Source organism: Balearica regulorum, chromosome 2 (genome assembly GCF_011004875.1).
Source record: "Balearica regulorum gibbericeps isolate bBalReg1 chromosome 2, bBalReg1.pri, whole genome shotgun sequence".
Lineage (NCBI taxonomy): Eukaryota > Metazoa > Chordata > Aves > Gruiformes > Gruidae > Balearica > Balearica regulorum.
Window position 1 is genome coordinate 5,523,800 of NC_046185.1, and position 23,154 is coordinate 5,546,953.

Here is a 23,154-nt window from a genome sequence, read left to right on the forward strand (position 1 = left end):
CATCCTCACAGGTTGTCTTACAAGGTGATGGAGATATCCTATTCCTGCAGTTCTCTCTCATACCCCTACATCTCACCCCATCTTGCAGGACCCCCAGCTCCTGTTTCTTTCTGTAACTGGCCAGAGGAAGAGCTGATCACATTGCCACTGAGTCTGCGCAACGTGTGTGTTGATTTTTTGGCCCTTTTATGTGTATTCACAGATTGGCCAGATGGCAGATCCAGCAGAACAGATTACTATCAAGTTTACATTACAGCTTCTTCTAAGTGGTGGAAATTGGTGAGCATCTTCAAAGCTATTGGGGAGGAAAGACAGACGGGCAGACAAATAGATACAGGTGGCTCATCTTTATCAAGAAGTGAGAATAAAACCAGAACTATTTAGGGAAAGAAGAGTTTCTTATGCCTCGGTTTAAACTTGTAAACATACTCCTTCATGCAGTAGCCCAGTGGGTATCTGAAAGGGCCAAATGCTGTGACCTGCTCTGTGCTTCCCCATTAGGCAAAAGGAATCTCTCTGGGACATATTATTTGCCTCAATCTTCTAAGAATCCAAGAGAAGTCTCCTCAAGAGGGTCAACTTCTTGTGGGGAATGCCTGATGATATTACATGTGATCTCTCGAGGAAACCAGCCAAATCTGAAGTCCTAAGTCCTACTCTGAATCAGAAATGAGGATGGCAGTGCATGACTGTTTCACAAAAAAAAATATTGCTGCCTTTGGACCTCTGTCATTTAATGTAGTGTGAGAATCATATTGTCTTCCTGAGCTGGACCCACAGGAGGACTACCCAAAAGGCTGTCACAGCCGATGGCCTCAGTTCTTGCTCCATCATGGCTGTAAGAGTTCGGGGCTCTGTTCTTAAGCAGTTGCCCAAGCATGCTTGATGTAGTAGTTTTCCTATGGTTGTATCTTCCAATGGGACATGGTTTAACAACACCTGGCAATGCCCAGGGGAGGGAATTAATGCCAACAGGCAGTTTGGGCAATGCAAAGCTTTCGCCATGCTGGTATTTACTGCAACTTGGTGTGGCTAGAAGAGAAGCTACGGGAAAAAAATTACTATCAGTAATGCTCCAGAGCAGGAGGTTCAGGTTCCATAAGGCAGAAGGTATTGTGTGATGGCTGCAGACCAGACCAATGGAGGGAGTGAGGAAATGTGGTGGAGTGGCATGGAAACCAACATTGTGCTGACTCAGCAGTAATTTTACGTTTTATAAGTCATTTTGGATGAGACCTTCAGCTCTGTTGCTAGGCTGTCATATACTGGATTTCCTGACAGGCAGTATATTCGGTGTGCCTGGTGAGCTTACAGAAATCACTGTGCTGGGGGGTAATTTCTGAGGGCAAGGCAGTTTTCTGTCCTGGCTCAAGATGTGCATGGGTCAGGGCTGGCCTCCCGCCCGCACGAAGACTGGCTTTGGCTGCGCCTTCACCTGCTGATCAGCGGATCACAGGGAGAAGCCATTTCTTCTCCTCCTCATTTCTTTGCTGGACACTGCCTGTGCATACATCTCTGCCTGTTTAGCTGGTCAGAGCTGCTTTCGAAGCTGTTTTCCCTGAACGTCTTGAAAGCTTGGTTCCAAGATCAAGAAGAGGCGTCTGCGCTTGTGGTGAGGAGAATAAAGTGAGGGAAGCCTGCTGCATTCCTGCTACCCAGAATAGGATGTCTTCTGCAGGTCTTGATACAACAGAAAGCAATGTAATTTTAAAGGAGGCATGGCCTTACCTCTGCAGTCAGGACATGGAAGCTGTCATAGTAGAGGAGAGGTGAGCCAGGGTGAGAGGCTGTGCCAACCTTGTCAAGGGTTTTTGGATTTGAGGTTGCACCTGGGGGTTGGCACATCCTTCCTTCTCTCACACAATGTCCATCTCTTCACAACATGGGACGACAGCAGCCCATATTGCTGTGTTTTCCTCTAAGGAGCCATATGCCGTGCTTTGACCTGACATTAGAGACTGTCTTTTGAGCATGGAAGGGGAAGATGTCTTTGAGGATGGAAGGGGAAGTTGTGCAAAGTAAGACAGATTATTCAGTTGATGTGCTGCAGTGAGATTGATTAACAAAGGAATGAAGAAAAAGGGAGTCCTGGAGATGTTTGGGGAGAAAGGCAGAAGGATTCAGGGAGAGCCCAGACATCTGGGAGAGAGAAGAGGGAGCTGCCAGCAGTGCTCGTGTGCCAGGAGTTTGGTGTAGTTACACAGGTACATCCAGGTATGGCACATCCACGATGTGCCCTCGATTTCCTTACAGGAGAACACCTTTGTCCTGGTAAATGAGTTACCACCAGTTAGTTAGATGAAGTATCTCCCTGATCCCTACTGAAACCTCTTTCATCTGCACCACGAAGGCCACACTGTTTCTTCTCCCTGCTGAAAGCACGAGCAGCAAATCCAGCAGAGAGCCAGCCTGTTTTTTGTGGCAGTTTCTCTGACGTAGATGAACCTCTGAAGTGAAGTGTGTGACATCAGGAAGATGTTTTAATCTGAATTATGCTTGCCCGTCTGAGTAACAGGTGCCATTATCCTCTTTTCATTATCTCATGGCCAGGGCTGCTGCGAGCATGAGTAAGACAAGTTTGAGTCATGGGGATGGAGTAGTTCATTTCTTTCCAGAGGGTGTTTTCAGAGATGACCAGGCCCGAATGTCCATCATGGGCATGAATGATGTATAGATGAATGAGGGGAGAACACTACTCCTGAGAGAAGTAAAGCATCCCTCATGAATAATTCAGTGTTGCTTTGCAATTCAAGACATCTAAAACCTGTTGTACATTGAATGTGAATGTGAATGTGAATGAGGCTTAGCCACTCTGCAGCTACACGCTGCCCTGAATGCGACCTATAAATAGCTTACCGCTGCCACATTTGATTTTTATTTTTTAACACTGACCATGTATTTGGCTTAGTACCAGCACACATCTAGAGACAAACCTCTCCCAGTCTCTGACAGACCCCAGTGTAGAAAAACACCCTTTGCTTTGCACTACACTGGCTCCATCTATGCTACTGAGTAGAGCAGGACCTGTGTTTTGTAAGACACGGAGGCCAGCAGAGATGGCATGGAGAATGCTAAACACACATACTGCCCCAGGGTGGTGCTTAGCTGCAGTGGTCCCTGGCCAGTGTTAACCTCCATGTGTGGACCAGGCATGGACTTTGCCTGGGACAGTGCTGGTTGGTCCAGAGTAAAGCCATGAAGGGAACTGTGCTAATGATTTAAGTGTGGACAGTCATGGGTTGGTGGTGGAATCCATCCCTTGTCCCAGTTAGTTTCTAGAGTAGATACCGCCTTGGAGTATTGGAGGTGGTTACTATGTAGATGCAACACACTGAAAGTATTCAGGATTTTTTCCCATAAAGTTTTATTTTTGTTATGGATTTACTTATTCTGGGCAACCTATATCATTGCAGTGGCATGAAATTATTTATTGATACCCTTTTTGCCCCAGAAGCAAAGTGTTATTCAAGAGAATTTGTGTTAGAGGACAGACGTTATGGGCCTGTCTATGCCCTGCAGCTGAGCGTGGTGCAAAGATCACTGATGTAGATCTAAGCAAGCCAGCCTGCCCACATGAGGCTATACAGTGCCAGAGATACCTGCTTAGGGCCTGAATGCAGGCACGGCATTTTTGTTGATAAAATGTCTATAAAATCATGAGTGACGCGAAGAAGGGGAATATGGAATGATTGCTCCTGGTCTCTTCCCTAGAGGAGGTGGGGACATCAGATGATAGTAATGAGAGAGAAGTAAAGAAATGATGGTGATTTTTTTAAAGAACACTTGGTTGATCTATGGACATGGTTGATATATGCCACAGGATGTTGCAAGTGCTAAAAGTTTATACGCATTCAAGGGACAATGCTCAGGCTCATGGAAGAGAAATCCATTGTGTGTTACTAAAACCAGTGAAACCATATCTAGCTTAGGAGATCCCTGAGCTCCAAATGATGAAGCTGGGTACATGAATACTTGGGGGAAATGTCACATATAATTATATCATTCCTATACTCTTCCCCAGCGGTCTGCTTGTGGTCGCTGTTGGATTCAAGGTAGCTGTGTGCTGTGTTCCACTGCATGCTGTGGTTTTGGCCTGGTACCTCAGCACAATGTCCCTTTAGAACTGAGAAAAAGCTATTTGGGTTGTCCTCCCAAATGGAGCTCAATAGATTGTAATGAGGAGTTTCCCTCTATGTCTCACCTGACAGGCACCATGGAAAAATAAGCCTTGAAGGAGGCTGAGTGGGTTTTCCCCAGACTTTCATAGCTACACCCTGGCAAACAAGAAAATAGTATTCCCTTTTTTTTTGGAATTACATATAGATGCACATGATCTTTCAGAGTTTTCCACCAGAGAATGGACAAGGCCTGGAGAAATCAAAGGCAGGGAAGACCTCAACAGAGTACTCATTTGGCGTCAGCCCTTACGGTCCGACCCTCTGCCTCCCTTGCCTACACCTTCCTGCAGTTCTGCTTCATGTCTGTAGCCCAGCCCTTCCATAACTGGGAGGAGACGGCTTTTGCAGTGCATTGGTGCTCTGCAGTCCAGAATTGGAGTAACACTCTGAGACAGGACATTCCTTCACGCCAAACTATTCTTTTGGTACCAACCCAGATGAGCTCTGTCTTGAAAGCCTAAGCAGCTGGGAGGCATTATAAAAGAGAGAAAGTACTAATGACATCACTTCCAAACAAGGTGAAAGCTATTTAGACTGTCCTTGATCGTTCAAATTATATCTCATTAAATATCAGACAAACCTGCCTGCTGTGGTCATATTGCTGTGTTGTGGGACCTCAGCAAACTGGTTGGTATACTAGTGTAGGTAGTATTTACGTAGGCACGGTCCAACGTAAAGTTCTGTCTATACCTTTCTCACTGTTATCTCAGCCCCGTGGCTTGTTAGGGGATGCATTTGCTATATCTAATTTTAAGGTCTTCTGTTTGATCTTTCTTCTTCTAACAGAAGAATGAGAAATACCAATGTCATGCTTAACCTTTCTCTTTCTTTTTAAGCCTTTCTCCTTCTCTTTAAGACTCACATGGAGTCAGCTCTTCAGGCTCTGGTAAAGGGCAGTGGCGTTCGTGTAGAAGAAGTTAGACTGAACTTTGGTAGCCTAAATCTGCTACCAAGGCAGTTGCTTCTGCTTCTGCCTTTACTTGACACAAGTAAAACCCAATTACTTGGAGAATGACCCTGTGCACTGCGGGGGGATATTTCCCGGCGTTACTGATCCTCTGTGCCCCTCTCCCTCTGGCAATTACCGACCTTCTCATTTTCCCCAGAGGCAGTCTCTGATGTTAAGAAGACAGTGGTTTGTTTTAAATTTGAGATTTACTGAATTTCAGAGGACATGCACTGCTGGAGTTTGCTTTTCATGCGTTGCTCTGTGTATTGCTGGATAGATTCTGTAATGCAAAAGTAATAGAGAGTTAAGTCTGTTTTTGGTGTGCTTTGAAACCCTTGATTTCGGAGTGCTGAAGGCAATGACTAAGGGGCCTATTCCTTAAAGCCATGTTGTACTGCAGAAATATACGACTCTGATCCCCTATCCGTGAATCTATTTGTAAAGTCTTATTCCAGCTTCATGAATAAAGTCCTTTCTTTACCTCAGCTTCATGGTGAAAATACAGTAAAAGACATTTATCTGATATTGCGGAAAGTAAGTATGACATGGGGCAGAAAGAAATCAGAATTTCTGGATATTCTGTCTACCTGTGTGAATTGGAGAGAAATTATAGCCTGCTGGTCTCTGTGCTCTCCTACCTATAAAACAAGGATATGGATATTTTCCTAACTTATGGGAAAGCTGTAAGTCCCAAGTTAATTACAAAGTCTGTGACAAATCTTAGAAATTCAATTGTGAGATAGTGTGTAAGCATATAATATTAATGTTTTATAAACCCCCTAAACTGTCTGTGGATATCTTTAGTGAGAGGGATATAGTGATATCAAATGAAATCTTTTTTTCACTCCAGCCATTTTCTTTAGAACCCAAAGTGAAAGCTGTTTCCACCAACTGCCATCTCTGCAACCATCTGGAAAATCACATTTTCTGAAGCTTTCCTGCTCTTTATCAGCTGTAACTAAAGCTATAAAATGGGAAGATGTCCCTAGTTTAATTAACACCCCTGTAGTTCAAAAGCTGATCTTAGTAATGAGAGGCAATTATAGCCTTTATTGAGGGACAGTCAGGTGGAACAAACCCGGCATCAATCTATTGAAGACACTTCCCTTTCCAGGTAATTTCGAAACTGCTTTTTATGATGAACGGGCTACCTGGCCCAATACAACAGGTGAATCTCTTTGTTTTGTAACCTGAAAAGAACTTCCTATTTTGATTTATGTGCTTCTTTCGTAAACTGGTTTTTGCATCCCATTCATCTGCCAACAACTAGCAACTGAGCTAAGGAAATACCTGTTGCTTTTTAGGGGATATTCTTGCTGGTTTTTTTTCATTGTATTTTCCTGTCTACTCTTGCTTTTCATTTAGAAGGTTGCCTAGTGTTCATATTTTTGTTCTAGCAAAACTGTAGACTCTGTGGTGTGCCCACATCCTGAGGGCTATGCAGAATTCTGGTCTCTGCATCTCAGAAATCTGTGGTAGAGCTAGAGAAAGTCCAGAGAAGGACAGCGAAGTGATCAAGGGAATGTGATTTCTGCTATATGAGCTAAAAAGGCTGTGGCTCCAGTTCAGGAAGGAGACAACTGAGGGCCAAGGTAAAGCTGAGCCTCGCTGAAGTCATGCAAAAGTGATGGATAAGGTAGATGTAGAACTTTCATACCAGACCTAATGGGCTCCAGCTGAAACAAGGAGATCTGCTTGAAATTATGAAGTACTTTTTTACACAGCAGATAGTGAACTTCTAGAATCTGTTGCCACAGGAGGTTGGGGCAGTAGGCAGTGTCAACATGTTAAAAAAAAAATAAATTTAGACAAATTCAGAGCAGCAGGTCCATAACCTAAGTCTAAAGGTGATGGCCAGGGCTGAAGCAGTACAACGGGAATGATCTGCAGAGAATGGCCATGCTCTTCTGGTCTGCCTCAGTGGTATTTCAGGTGCTGTCTGGCTTCTGATCTGTAAGAGTGTGGGTCTGCTGTACGCCCTGTGTTTCATCCGCCAGCCCTCTGTGGGTACCCCGATATCTCAGGGGTCTCAATGCTAGATGCCTCTTTCTGGAAAGCTGATTTAAAACCTCGGTGTCTACAATGCACGCACCTACACTGCAGTTAGTCACTAAAAGTGGAACTCTACTCATGATTAAGATGCCTGCATTCGGCTGTTTGCATGGAGTTGGCTACCTGTGCAGTAGGTTTAAATTCTTCTGCAGTCAACAGACGTCTGGTCAGTCCAATGGGGACCTAATGCATACAGTCAATGAACAGTTGGTACTGTCATTTCATCTCGCCATAAGGAAGACTTGGAGTGGTCAGTTAAATAACTACTGGCTGTTTCCATTAAATCTTTGATGACTATAAGGGGAGCTTGGACACCTAGCACACATGTAGATACCAAAATTTAGGTATATTAATCTTGAACTGAGTTCTGTCCCAAAATTTCCATTATAATGACTGTAGAGAAATAGGTGTCTCCTGAGAATAACTCATTGACCTGGTTTACACACCTAGGTGTAGATGAGATAAACTGCACTAGGTAAGTGCAGTGAATATGTCTATTCATTGACTTTAAGGGGAGCCTAGGTAGTGGTACCTACGTGGTCAATACACACCACGTCCAGGTGAGTCCCAGCCATCCCATTTTGGAGACTTTGGTACTGTCATTTAGAACCCTAGCTGTAAGAAATGTAGATTTTTAAAGCAGTGTGATCTGAAAAAGTGAAATTATAATTTCAAAACAGACCCCCACACACTTACGCTTTAGTTTAGAATAAAGGTTTAGCCACGATTTTACTGTCTGTAAACTACACTGTGAAACAAGCTACATCCTCTGTCCTGGATTAGTTTAGTATCCTGACAAAATTGCCTTTGCCAGACTAGCTGTAAAAGCTGTAAAACGTTAAAACAAGCTGGTAAGTTGTTTATTCTTCAATAATTAAAGACAGACCAGGCATTAAAAGCCTGAAGTCCTATGGTGTTCCAGCAGTGAGTGGCTTTCATAGGGTGTGTAGGAGAAAGGTTTGTTCAGTATGGAAGAGCTGGAAAGGAATTTCTTTGGTCGGTGGGTCTGTGGATGTTGTTATCTCCATGATGCCAGCAGACACAGTATCCAGGTGCCATCAGTGTACTCCCATTTTAGGACAAGGCAACACCAACTTCTCTCAGAAATACTGTGCACAAGTCCACCTATTTCCAAAATTTCCACTATTGCAGGTGGTACAGGATGGGCTGAAATCTCTTTAGTGAATCAATGCAATATAATCTTGTTTAGGAGACTGCAGAGTTATTTGAAGTAGGATGGATTGCCCATTCTTTCATCTTTCCCACTCCTGAGGGAAAAACTTTGTTGTTTTGTTTCTTATTTGCTTTGGATACAGGTCGTGGGCAAGGAGATAGAAAAATTGGGTGACTGCAATGTTCCTGTAGCTTTGGATCTGGCTGCAGCATCTGCGTCTCTGCGATTCATGTGGCTCGGGTGAAAGGGGGAGCTGTGGTCATCACCTGCCTTGCTGACTGTCCTGTCTTTTCATTCCCCCTCCCAGGTTATGGACATGCTGCCCCAGGGACGGATGCAGGGAAGGCCTTTTGCATGTTCTATGCGGTCCTGGGGATCCCACTGACACTCGTCATGTTCCAGAGCTTGGGCGAGCGCATGAACACCTTCGTCAAGTACCTCTTGAAACGCATCAAAAAGTGCTGTGGGATGAGGAGCACCGAGGTCTCCATGGAAAACATGGTCACTGTGGGTTTCTTCTCCTGCATGGGAACACTCTGCATTGGAGCAGCAGCTTTTTCCCAGTATGAGGAATGGAGCTTTTTCCATGCTTACTATTACTGCTTTATAACATTGACTACGATAGGGTTTGGAGACTATGTGGCCCTGCAGACCAAAGGGGCCCTTCAAAAGAAGCCTCTCTACGTGGCTTTTAGCTTTATGTACATTCTAGTGGGGTTGACAGTCATTGGGGCATTTCTAAATCTGGTTGTTCTCAGGTTCTTAACCATGAACAGCGAGGACGAGAGGCGGGATGCCGAGGAACGGGCGTCCCTGGCAGGGAACCGCAACAGCATGATTATCCACATCCAAGAGGACTCCCAGCATGGTCGGCCACGGTACAAGGCCGAAGTAACAGACCTTCAGTCAGTTTGTTCCTGCATGTGTTACAGGTCCCACGAGTACACCAGCCGGGTGGTGTCCCACCAAAATTCGTTCAGCTCAAAGCTGAACCCCCAGTACTTTCACTCCATCTCTTACAAGATAGAGGAGATCTCGCCAAGCACATTAAAAAACAGCCTTTTCCCATCTCCTGTCAGCTCCATCTCACCTGGGTTGCACAGCTTTACAGATAACCACAGGCTGATGAAAAGGCGAAAGTCCATTTAAAGGGATTTGTCTTCTTTTGCTTTTCTTGTTTTCCCCAGTTCTTCTCCGTTGTTTTGGGGTTTTTTTGGTTCCTTGAGTGAGACGGAGCGAGGCCAAAGGGAGCAGAGAAAGCCAGTCCTCCTCTGAGACTCAGCTCTTGAGCATGAAGCATGGATTATTACTGTTCCAGCAAAGTATGCCTTACATTACCCCCTCGGTGGATGTCAGAGGATTCAAGGTGACGTGAAGTGGGTACCAAATCCAAAGTTGCACACACAGCTGGGAGCCTTCATGTGCCACTGGCACTCCTGACCTAATAAACTATTTTCCTCACGAGCAGGTTGCAGCGTGCGTGCGTGCTTGTGTGTGTGGTGGGGTGTGTGTGCGTGTGTGTGCGTGTGCAAGTCCACAACTAGTGCCATGTGACAAAAATTAAAGCATCAGGTATTTTTTTTTTTCCCTTGAAGCAATTGTGTTACAGCCTGCTTTTAACTTTTAGATTGCTTCCAAAAGGAATGGGGAGGGTGGGAGGGGAGCCAATTTCTTTTGTTTTTTGCCAAGACAAGCATGCGCCATAAGCAGTCAATATACCAGGTGTATCATGATAAATTTTTTAATGCTAGATTTTAGATTGTATTATCATTAAAAAAAGGCAGGAAAAGATGGATCATTTTAGCTTGCCAGTTCAAAATTAAAAAAAAAAAAAATAAAATAAAGCATGCACTTTGTAAAACTGGTATGCATATAAAAACACAAGAAAAACTAGCAATGGAATTAATAATCAAAAGCAAATAATCCTATTGATTTAACTATATTTACTTTTATCATTTTCAATTGTTCCAACAATTTGCAAGTGGAATTTTTAAGAGAAATTGGGAGAATTGTTGGAACTAAAGAGTGTATATTATGTTATTTTTATTTATAAAAATATTATTATTATTATTATTATTATTATTATTATTATTATTATTATTATTATTATTTTGTGCAGCAATTACCTGCATGAATAAGAATTATATTTTTTGGAATGCTTGGATTAGGATGGGTATAAATAGGTGGATGTATACTTTTTCTTACAGAATAGTGACAGGGCATTCCTTGTTTTAAATAAAAAAATAAAGATGATATTGTCTCTAAATGCTTTTGATTTGTAAATAATGGAAAGCCTTTGTTGGTCTCAGGAAGAATTCAAGGGACAGTATCTTGTGTTTGGCTCACTGGGAACTTGTGAGATTAGACGTGATATTGCTTTTTTGCTAGGCAGACAGGCAAAAAGCATTTAGCAGTAATGGGCACAAGCAGTTTTACTCCAGTGTTTGGAGGGTAACGTTGGGAGTGATTGCGTTGGCAAGTTGTAGTGGATGATGTTGAGACCACGTCGTAGAGTTGTTCCTTGGAGATTGTCCATCTCTCTCGGTTGCTCATCTGGACCAAACAGACTTTACAGGACCGAATTAGAGGCCTAATCCAGCTCCCTTCTAAGACAACAGGAATTTGCAATGATTACATGGGATTTAGCGCTTTTGGGAGATTTATCTTTGATTTGACAGGGGTAGGACTGGGAGTTTTCTAAACCTGCACCTTTGTCTCAGATTTAATCCTATCTTTTAAATCGCCTTCTGTGTTAACTTGCCGTACAAAACCCATCTTTTTTTGGCACTAATCACCTCCTGCTAATTCTACCATTTTGTGCTCTCAGTGTAAAAGCAATAATCCTTTGTTTTTTCCTTTTCTCCTTAAACTAGATGGTGTGTACAAGCTCCAGCTCTGAGCTCTGTGTGCTGATGGATGTCGATATCCTTTCAAAGAGGCATCTATAAAAAGCATTAATAGGGGGAAATAAGGAATGTTATTCCTCCTCTGTTCTCTTCTCTCTGGCTTTAAATTATTAGCTATATCACATAGCACATTTCCATTTCTGTGTTTCAACAAGTAAATGAAAAGCAAGTATCCATGACTTTGACTCCCCTACGCAGCTTCCTTTGGGATTACAAATTGCCGTGGCATGAAAACCTCCATTAAGATTAGTGAAGAAATAATTTAGGATTGTTAATGAGGATGGATGAGGATGGACTTTTCCAGCCTAACACATGGGGATAACATCCTTCAGCACAGCAGGAGAGCATGCTGGATGCATTAATGATATGCTGCTGGTACCATGTCCTGAGGCAAACGCTGATGGCAGAAGTATTGAAGCAAGAGTACCAAGAAAAGCAGTTTTGGGATGCGTTAAACCACCTCAGTGACTGCCACCTAGAAACTAGTTTCCATGAGGGTGGCCCATAGGGTTCACAGCTGTCCAAATTCACTTTCGTAGTCTTTGCTTGTGGCATCCCAGAAGTTCAAATAAATGTAGGTTTCTTTTCCTGCTAAGGAGATGAGAAAAAGTATGCCTGGAATATACACAACTACATCATGTACAGCTGCTGGGTATATTTGATACTGGAAAAAAAAGCAGGAAAAGTTTGGGGTTTTGCAGAACTCCAGTGAAATTCTGTCTGCCTCGCAAAGGAGAACTTTTGTAACAGGACTTTTAGCGAAAAATTTAAACAGTTTTGTGAAAAAAGGTTACATCATACAAAACATTGATTAGCTTTTTCCTTTTTTTTTTTTTCCTTTAAGAAAAGAGGAAAAGTCTATTCTGCTGCATATAAAAATAATCTTTAAATGTCATATAAATCATGTCAAACTCCAGGAGTTCAAAGCTGTTATATACTCGAACTAATTTGTTACTAAATCTTCCCTCTGGAACCATAAATGAAGAGTAAATTTTAATACATGGGGTATTTAACTAGGGAACAATTTACCTCGGCATTTCACGGGTTATCTGCCACTTTGCATTAAAACTCAGTGGCTTGATAAAGCTCTGCTTTAGCTTAGTCAAAGTTTATGGATGTGATTGATGAAATCTATGTATGTTGATATGAAGAAGCCAGAGTAGATGTCCATAGTGATAATTTAAAAGCTGTAATGAGTGTGTATGTGGGGAAGTGTTTTGCTAAAATGTATCTGCATTCCTTAGGACTTTAAAATACTTTTACTTATTTTTATTTTCTGCCTGAAGAACCCGCAATTCTGTCCAATCTATATTTTTGTTACACATGAGATTTTGAAGTGGCAAGACCAATTCCTTTGCAAGGCTGCACACATTCAGACATTTGCATGAGTTCTTGCAGGACTTTGCTTTGTGAGCCACCACAAATACAAGAACTCTCATGTGTATATATCAGTACACCAGGCAAAATATGCCTCTCTCTTTCATTGTTTTTGTGGTTCTTGACTGATGTGTGAATAATGATTTGGACTGTCTGGAACTGGAGCAGACAGTATCATGAAAGGGAAGCTTCTGTCCAAGGTTAATCCCAGCTTTTCAGTTACACAGGAAAAATCAGTCAGTGAAAGGTGGGCTGATTTTCATCTGCTCTGTCTCTGATTTCTTACTGCCCTACATGGATACTGGTTTTCTTCCCATGACACTGCTTTTCACAGAATATTTTCTCTGATACAGCATTAGTTTTATTCCACTTAAGACATTATTTCTTTCAGTTCAGCCTCTCTTGCTTACTACTCGCTGTTTTGAAATTCAGCTAGAAGCAGGTAGTAGTGGTGCTGCTTATGACAAGACATCCTAATATCCAAAATACCTAACCTGTGTTTCCGTAGCACACAGACGTCTGCTATCACTTTGTGATGCACTCTCATTCCCCAGAGTCTCATTTCCCCTACCCTTCCCTATTATTAAGCATTAGAAATAATAATAATAAATCAGATTAGTCTATTTATGTCACACTAATGTGCTCTTCATCAAAACAACACAAATTTAGCTCCCTGCTGTCGACTTTGATTATATAACAACCCTATTATCCTATCATATTTCATATTATCATCAAAGGGAAAAATCAGTTTGATCAGTGAAGCACCAAAATAGCTTTGACTGAGCATGCTGTGATACGGCAACGAAAGAGGAAACTTAATAGAACAATGCAGACACAACTCTCTGCTTGGTCTTCATTACTGAGATCCTGACTGATCTAACTGGGGCTGCTTTGCCAGAACTTTGTACGTATGTATGCTTTACGGGGATGACTGTCTTGGGACAGCTCTAGAAGGGGTGTTTAGATGTTACTTCAAAGGTCCAAAAGGGCTTCTTGGTTGTTAATGAATGGAGAAGGTGTACAGTGACCTTCAGCAATAGACTTCTGTTTGGACCCCTCTGTAATAGCTCACAGACAAAATCAGCAACATTATTAAAAAAAAAAAAAAAAAAAAGAAGAAGAAGAAGAAGAAAGTGACCAAGTTATTCTACAGTATTGTAGGTTGTCTCATTAGTTTCCTAGTGTTTCAACTGAAGAAATGCCAGGGCAGTAATCAAGATTATTGCTAATCAAACCTGAGCAAGGTAATTTCTTGTTTTCTCTGACAGATGTGAAAGCTTTTGTTATGGAAATAAGCATCATTTGTTGCTAAAAGCTTAAAAAAGAGCAGTCAGTGGAACCAAGATGAAGAATGAAAATGTTGCAGAACGATTTGGTGTGTGCAGATCAGAGGGCAGAGGCTTGGGTGGAAGTAGCTTTCAGTTGAAGTTTATGTCCTCATTTAGCTTTATGTAATATTCCTGTTAATAATAGAATCTAATTAAGACAGTCATTTAAAGTCTTTATGAGGAAGCCAGACCAGAGAGATGTGTTGGAGTGTGTCCATTACAGTAATGTTATGGACTTTTTAATGTATATTTCAACAAGACACTATTATTGACTGGAATATTGCACAAATTACAATGAGAACTACATGACCACTACTTTCAGCAACTAGAGGTGCATAACACTTACAGAACTGAAAAAGAAATACTGCCTTTCTGACCAGCCTGCCTGTCGTCTAACTTTGATACTAAACTTTGTTTCGGGAACTTCAACAAGATAAAGCGTATGAAAAAGATTAGCCATCATAACGATACACCAAAATCAAAACAAATAGAATAATGGCATTGGATGCAGAGAAATTGATTACAGATGGAAAGCACTCAGGGACTCTTATGCTAGTTAATCTGAGCTCAGAGGATGAATTAAACCCATGAAAACCGATGGTTCCCTTTGCTAAAACGCAGTTTACAGTTATTGAAGATGTAGATAATGAATATGGCAGAGGAACTTTCACCCAAAAAGTAGTAAGAGAGCAAAAAGAAAGACAGAAAAAAAGAATTGTTCTCAACAACAGGAGTAGCTATTTCCAGTTGAAACCACCTCGAGGTGATATGGAAGACTCTTGTGCTTTGACCTGGGTGGAATCAGTCTGGGAGGCTGACTGTCCTCTGCTCAGTCGAGATCTACGCCACAGTATTTTGCTGATTACTGCTGATAAGGAGATTCATGGCGTTCCCGATTCTCCAGTCAGGTTTTTGCTGCTCTCTTCATTGAAATCAGGATTTTATTCAGCCAGCCCATCCTGAGCAGTGCTGGTCCCTGTGATATATCATGTTATTGAGGCTGTTTCCTTTACTGGTGCTCCCAAGTGCAAGGGCTCAGTAGGATGTAAGCAAACTCTTTCCTTCTCTAAAGTGTGGAGTGACAGGACCTCCCTCTGAAGCCAATGGACGCTTTACTAAAGCTAAACTTGTTCAGACTGACCCTAAGTCTTTCATTTCATTGGAAATTGTCCTTTTCCCCAAAGAGGCTTCTCTAAAGCCCCCGATTGATTCTCAGTCAAACCTTATCATCCTTTGCACAGATTTCCAAGTCGCATACATGTACACGTCAGTATTCCTTTGCGGGGAGAAGTCCATTATAAAGCTTAAAATTGAGGAGCTTTCAGATTTTTGTGTCCCTGTTACACTGGGAGCTCCACACAGTTTCTCCTTGTGTGCTGGAGAATGCAGACATGGTTGGGTTTGCATGTAACCCAGGTGGATGTTGCAGCTGCTGAGCTGGTGTTGGACTAGTTTCTGCAGTTGGTGGGTTTATATTGCTGTGAATTGGTAAGCTACAGAGAAATCAAATAGCTGTAAGGTGATTGTTTTTCTCATGCACATCTCCAATATGGTGACCTAACTGATTTGAGTGCAGCGCAATGAGTCCTGATTTATATTCCTTTACTGAAACTGGAATGTGAGCCTTTTTCTGTTTACTGCTCAATATAATATTGGTATGTCCAACTAGTGCTTGCCATGAACAAATTTTCCTAAACCCAATGGAGACCAGAAAGACCTAAAGACAACAGTTAACCTGTATGATTTATGCAACTGTATTTTGCTTTATGGAATCCAGTCATCCAAAGCTGCCTGCTAATTTTAGTCCGGAAATACTATCCCTGGAGCCTTCAGCCTTCATTTGTCTCTCCTTCTGTGAATATTGTAATTAATAAATATCCCAAAGCCCTCCCTTACCTTGCTTTCTGACCATGTAAGGAGTGCTACCATACATTAACACCCACAACAAATTGGGGAGGGAGAGGAGGGAAAAAAAAGATTAATGTTGCAATTTTATTGCTAATTAATATTCACAGTTCCAAGCTGTGTTGTCTTTTAGTTCACTTTGAGAAATGCAGAGCAAACAACAGCATGATAACATTTATCATAGCTGGCTAATTCACAAGTGGAGCTAGCAAATATAATAATTGAAACTATGCTCTATAATGCATCTTCCTCATGAATGAGTTTTGATACCACTAGCCTGGCTTTGATTCATTGTTTATCTGGTCTGTGGAACAGCTTGCAGTAATTGCTGTATCCAGAGCACTACACTTGAGGCTAGAAGAGAGATCCATTTCACAGACAGTGGCCCTCCGGCTTTCTCCATATGTCCCCCCCCGCCCCTTTCCTACCCAGACATTAACTCATTAGCTTGCCATTTCATAGATGGGTGTTCAGACCCAAGATCACCACATGTACTTTCCCCCCCTCATCTATTAATGAAAAGCATTATGCTACAGAACTGCACCCTGGGGAAGGAAATGTTCCACTCTAATTACTACTGACAAAAGAAATCTACAGATTGATTAAAAATAATATGCAGGCAATCAAATAGGAAATGCAACGTGCATGGGTGAGATCCACTTCTACCCTGGCGAGGATGCAATGCATTAGCCTGCAAGGAGAATTTGGGAGCGGGTTAGTTTGGGAGAAGGCCATCAGGAGAAAGGGCAGCACAAATGACATGAGCAGGCAAAGAGACAGAGTGGTTTGGCTCATTGTCTGTAGATCATTGGTAAGGTCTGTGGCATGGTTTCAAATTAAAGAGTGATGGGTCTTCTGGGGTTAGTCCATTTGCTAGTCATCTGCCAGCATCCTCCCAAGCAGGAGTGGCAGGACTTGTGGGAAGCACGGACCATGGCTGGTTTATGGTGGAATGGATTGTGATTGGTGAGACCACATTACCGATGTTGGTGTCAAGCAGGAAGCAGCGAAAATTGGGTCTTTAGAGCATCTTCCCTCTACTATTCCTTGGAAGAGATCATTTACACCATCCCTCCTATGGCCTGCAGCAAATCCGTACTGTGGCTCAGAAAGACCTGGATTGTGGTATCCTTGCTCATCTTTGATAGCATCTCCTCAGAGCTGTGCCATGTGTGAGAAAATGCTAAGCTTCTCCAGCTGGGTTCAGGAGGTCACCACACAGCAGAGAAAGCTCTTCATATTGACGGTGTTTGGACAGTTTCTACATGTCAAAACATAATAAAAATTGACCTTTAGAGAAATAACATTAATTCATTCTTGCTGGCTCTCCCTACAACATGGGTATACAGCTCCTTAATCATAATTATTGTTAAGAGGCTAATTAATCTGATAACAGTATTTAATTAGATTAGCTGAAGTAGAGTGTGTAAAGGATTTTGGTCTCCCAGAGTCTAAATTTGCAAGTCTACAAAATGATTTCCAAATGGCCTGTTTGGTAATATCACTGCTGACATGGGGGTCATGCCACAGCTGTCCTATTGACAAGCATCATCTTGGCACGTTGACCAGAGCTGGTCATGGGAGTATCTGGGGAAGGGATTTTAGCTCAGATCCAATATATGCAGTGAGGCTCTTAATTTCCACTGAACTAAAGAGGTGCTTACATGTCTTCATGGAGATAGGCTTTGGGCCTGATTTTGTCTTACCTCTAGAGGAAAGGGCCAGTGCTGTGTCTCAAAGAGATGGGATGATGCAGATGGTTGAGCAAGGGGCTGTATTTCAGGATGGAGCATGGTTCTGGTACCCATTTGGTGCAATGGCCAAAGTGTCTCAGCTGTGCCATTTGGGATAGATTATGCTTCTAGGAGTAAAGGTTGTTGGATACATGTCCAAACATGTCTGGACCACCTAGGGAACGGGGAACGTACAGTTGAGTTTCTGTGTCACAAGCTGGATTGATGAGGACACTGATACTATGGCATATCCTTCTCCCAAACCCTCTCTGAGCAAGGTTAAAAAAGGCAGAGCAAAAGATTGGATTTCTTCCTGGCCTCTAGGTGAGGTGATGGAGGACAGGGTTGATTTCTAACTTGCACACAGGCAAGAGCTCATGGCAGCATTCTTCTTAGGAACCAAGACAAAGAACTTCGGTGACAGAGCCTTCAGAGAGCTCCATAGCCGTTTCTTCTAATGTTTCCTTTAAAGTACCTAGCACGTTTCTCTGACCTCTCTGATCTGAAGCTCTTCTGAGAGCCCTTTCTGAATGGATATGTGGGTGAATTGTAGTTTCTTGTTCAGCATGCAGCAGTGGGCACATCTCATTATCTTCTTCATGCCAGTCATCCAAATGGATCTGTGGGGCATCTCTATACTATTCATCATATATTCATCTGGTGGACAGGCCACCAGAACCTGGCCAAATTCTTCTGGTTGCTCTGTCAGCTGTCATTTTGCCAAAACCTTGCCCAAGTGCAACACAGGAGCAAAGACGTATACGTGAGATCCTTTTAGCAATGCACCGTTAGTTGTTACTGTTTTTTATCTTCACTGTACATTCCTTTCATGTTCTTCAGCATCTAAGCCCCAGTTGTTCTACAGTGACTTCTCTTTCCATGTGACTTCTATTTTTTCTTCGTAGAATTCCTTATTGTCACACACATTTTCCAGAAAAGGTGGATGCCATATTGCTCCTTTTTAGCCTATCTTTTCAGTTCCCAACATGGACAGATACTGCTATCAGAGGCAGCAGTAGGAAATTCCTCTTCATCATTGATCCTGTGCCCTTTTTATTCTCGTGGGAAGATTAGTATAGCAGAATCTGGTGTGGTCACCACCAACCAACACAACTGGTATATTTGACACAATTTAGTGATCTCCTCGTGCCAGTTTACCTCCTTTTTGACTGTTCAGCTGCATTTACATCGTGGCAGATACTTTCTGTGTTAAGTTGTTAGGGCAGGAATACTATTCAGCTATTGTAGGACAAGTATACTACCTGCGTAACAAAAGAGGGATCCAAGGGTCCAGGTTACAAGTTTAAGACTCTGTTACTCTAGCAGTTGGCTTTATTAAGTCATTTTCTGGGTGCCACTATGGGTACCACTCTTTTGGACTTTAACAAATTTGGTTAATCCACACAAAGTTAGTTTGGGTGTAAGTAATGTTGGGTTGAATCCTGTAGGAAAAAAAGACTGGTATATACTCCAGAAAGAGTCCTGTCTACAATAAACCTTTTTAACATCTAGCTAATAAGCATAAATTATGAGAGACTGGCTCATTCTTTAGAATGCAAATCTAATCTGTCTTTCTTTTACAGAATGTAAATTTCCTATAATATGCTATACAACCAATAATCCATCTGTTCTTTTTTTTGCAAGGTCAGGAGTGAACTGTGGAAGAAAAAACTGTTTTCTTTTTCCTCTTCCCTTGACTTGTTAAGATTTGTGTGGCTGTTTGTTGCCATTGACTAAAACTTTGGAACCTAGTGATATGATGGCAAAGGAAATTATTTGGAGCTGGATAGGTCAATGGGGAATGGGAGGGGGGCTTAAAAGTTGTTTCCAGTAGGCCAAAAGAATGTGGATACTGTCTCTTCAAGGTGCAATTTCTTACTTCAACAAACTGTTCATCTATGAGAAACAGGGATAAAAGTGTTCAATTTGGGACCTAAGGAGTTTATATGGAAATTCTTGGATTTCTTCCAAACACACATACATGTTGAAATTAAATTGTGATTCCTACTTTGGAGACTGAGCCTTCCTGCTCAGACAGAAGCGTGCGTGTATGTGTGTGTTTGTGAGTGTGTGTTGATGCTACGTCTCTTTTGGATCTCTTGACACTTTTTGGTGCATTTTTGTACTTCTTTGAATGTGCATATGCGGACTTACCGATGGTGTATTGACGGCATTCTAAAGGCCCTCAACAGCCTGAGATAGAGCAAAACTCTCTAAATTTCTGCCCTGGTTGATATATTTTCTGTGCAGCACACAGAGCATTAGAATCATGGTCATTCAGCAAGAGGAGCTGCTTGGCTGTGGAGACTGCACTGGGAATTTACCTCCTGGAAGCTGTTTTCTCTGCTCATTTCAGACCTCTAACTTCAACATAGTTGTTGAGCTGGTCCTAGCAAAGGAGAAAGAGCAGGTCATAAGCATCAAGATGCAATTTGTTAGACCAGTGATAACTTGATTACAAAGAACCAAATTAAAGACTTCTGTGTTTTCATTTCTTTTTCTGGCCTTCTCCATAATGGGAGAGGATGCCTTCACACATGGCCTTAGAATGCCGTACTGGAGTTAGAATGCAACAACAGTCAAATGAAAATAAGATGTATTGCAGCTTACATAAAGAATGAAAACTGTATCACACAAATGTTTACAAGTCCAAGTAGACAGCGAACCCCTGTACAATATGTAATTTATGCAAGGGATTGCATCTTTCTTTTGTAATGAATGCACTAAGCAACCCTGTATATATTTTACAATGTCTTTACAGAGGAAAAAAAAAAAAAGAATCATTTACTGTAGTGTTGTAAAATAATGCACTTTTCTAATTTTTTCATTAAAAATCCTATGGCACGTTTTCAAATGTATATTGTTTCTTTTATATTGAATGTGGAAATGTTAACTTCCTGTAAAATTGCACTACAAAAGTAAAATCCACTGATGGAACTTATTTTGTTAAAGAAAAAGTCCCTTGACAACCAACAGATGTTTATGATTATACGATATGTATGTGTATGCATATATGTGTATATAGTGTATATGCAATGTATATATATGTATATGCACACACACACATATCTGGTGATATGTATATATATATAAAATGATATAGGTCCAGATTTATATATGATTGTATTAATATAATATCTATAGATTGATAGATATATAGATATGTATATATATTCATTCATACACACAAGAATCACAATGTACAAACCCAGAAAGGATTACTCATTAAATTTAAGGGGGTTGGGGGGGGGGAGAAAGATGTCATATACAGAAGATATTTTGCATTGCAATAAAAGCTTTTTTGACAAAAGTACGTGCAGAGTGAAGTATGAACCTTCATCAAATACCGAACCATGCTGTTCCTCGAAGACTACAGAGCAGAATAAGCAGAAGGAAAGTGCTTAGGGGAGGCCTAAGAGCAGAGTAAGCGCATGGTGGACTGGAGTTAGCTGTTGAGAATCTCACCTTACCTTTGTAGAGCTGAACGGCAAGATCTTAGGATACCAAAGTCAACAGTGTAACTTCCCCTGACTTGAGGACATCGGTGTTTCACTCATTAAATTATTAATCTAGTGCCAATCTATAACTGGCAAAAGAGGGGAAGTGGGTGTCAGTGCCAATTTTAGCTGGCATGTGTTGCTGTGAGACACAAGCATGATTTCGCATTTGGGATGAAGTGTCAGGAAACTTTCACTGTTGTTGCCATCCAGGTAAGTCTCAAGTGAAGTCAGGTGCAGGACCTCACTTTGTGCTTACAATGTGATTTGTACACACTCCTGCTCACAGAAGAATTCTAAAAGTTTCCAGAACTAATATTTCATATTTGATAAACATAAATAGGAAGAATCCCTTCTTTTTTTTTTTTTTTTTTTTCCCCCCAATGAGGCTATGGCCAGGAGCTGATCCCAGCTGCACAGTGACAGAGAACGAGAGGCTTTGTATTTCCTTCCAGCAGCCTTGATGAAAGAAAATGTCTACATGAACAGTGAGAATAGTTAACCATTAGAATAAAAAATTGGTTGCAGCAAATTTGCCATGACATGCGGTGATAAGAGAGACCAACTACCTTGTGGACTCTTACAAAAAGAAAGCATTGCCTTAATGCAGAAAGCACTTGGTAGAAGTCACTGTTCTGCATTGCACAGAGGGTGAGACTAGCTTGTTGTCATACCCTTAATCTGTTCTTGCTGTCCATGAGGCTTACTTATAAATGAGCAAAGAGCCAACATATCCTGTGTGTTGGGACGCAGTCAGTGGTATATACACCCTATATTTAGTCCCTTGGCCACATTAAAACATTAACAAAAATTGCTTGTAAAAACTTAATTTTCTGATGGTGAAGACAAGAGTTCTTATGGCACAGAAAGGAGAAAAACAGCTTTAACAATAGAGATAAATATACCCAAGCGATCTCACATGTGTTTTCTGTGCTACATGAGATAACATCTCTGTTACCAACTAAGATCAACAATTTCTTTCTTTTTGGAGTGGTATTTGCCAGCATATTTTATTATCTCAATTTATCCAGCATGCACAGACAAGCCAAAGTGTCATTGAACCCCATCCACCCCTTTTGCAAGAAAAAACCCCACCTTTTAGAGTAATTAATTAAGCAATCAATAATATAGACTGGAAGAACACATTTTAAGGAGCTCCAGGTAGTGCAGCATCATGCCCAGGAGAACTTGAAGAAGCACTTGTGTGCTGAACTTTTCTTAACAACCAGAGGAATGTTAGCTTTTAGGGGATGGGGGGAAAAGCAGAAAAAACCCTCCAATCTTTCATCTATAGGCATTTAAATATCTCTATAAGTCTGAATCAAAGTCACAGATGCCTGCTTGTTCAGGGTTTGGCTGCTGCCATGTGCCTGGGTGCTTTCTCAGAGGAGGAAAGAAATGAAGCATCCTGCAGCAAAATGCAAGAGCCGTCTCAGAACACATCAACTGCTCGGTTGACAGAAAACAAAATATTTCAGTCGCTGAAAATGGGTTTGTGTCTGTAATCATGCTGTGACCAAATCTCTGCATCTTTCTCACCTAAGGCAATGTCTTCAATTCAGCTTGCCCGTTGTAAAAACAGTGACTTTTGAGAGGGGACAAATGAGGGAATTTTACTGGAAGTGTACAAAATAATGAGCAGTACAGAGAAGGTAAATGAGCTCTTCCCTGTTGTGCTTTTTCACTCTCGTAGGACAAAGCAATATCCAATTAGGCAGAAACCAAAACATTTAGAACTGCAAGAAGGAAATATTTTTATTTTTGTTATTAAAAAAAAGGTTTTTAGGGAAAAAAAAAAAAAAGCCTAGGATCTTCAGAGCCAGGAAAAAAATACTATTTGATTAAAAGGCAGAAAACAAAAGCTCTGGAAGACCTGCAATCAGTGTATCAGTCCAAGTTCAGACACTGAAGGAGGTATAAAAGACTAGTTGCTGCTTATATTCAAACTATCCTTGGCTCCAGTATTTTACTGCTGGGAAATTTTGACTGTTGAAGGAAAGGAAGAAAATGTTCCCATGGATGAAGTCAATGTACTGTGCCAGTTACATAGTGGCT

The 23,154-nt window shown here is 41.5% G+C and overlaps 1 protein-coding gene across 1 annotated transcript in view; it reads left to right on the top strand.

Annotated features, from left to right (window-relative positions):
• KCNK9 (potassium two pore domain channel subfamily K member 9) overlaps positions 1-9,864 on the top strand; it is an 85,087-nt gene extending 75,223 nt beyond the window's left edge. Inside the window, exon 2 of the mRNA XM_075743259.1 lies at positions 8,661-9,864. Within this exon, the coding sequence (XP_075599374.1) occupies positions 8,661-9,502 (842 nt within the window). The 3' untranslated portion in view covers positions 9,503-9,864. The remainder of the gene's footprint in view (positions 1-8,660) is intronic.
• Positions 9,865-23,154: the final 13,290 nt, after the last annotated feature.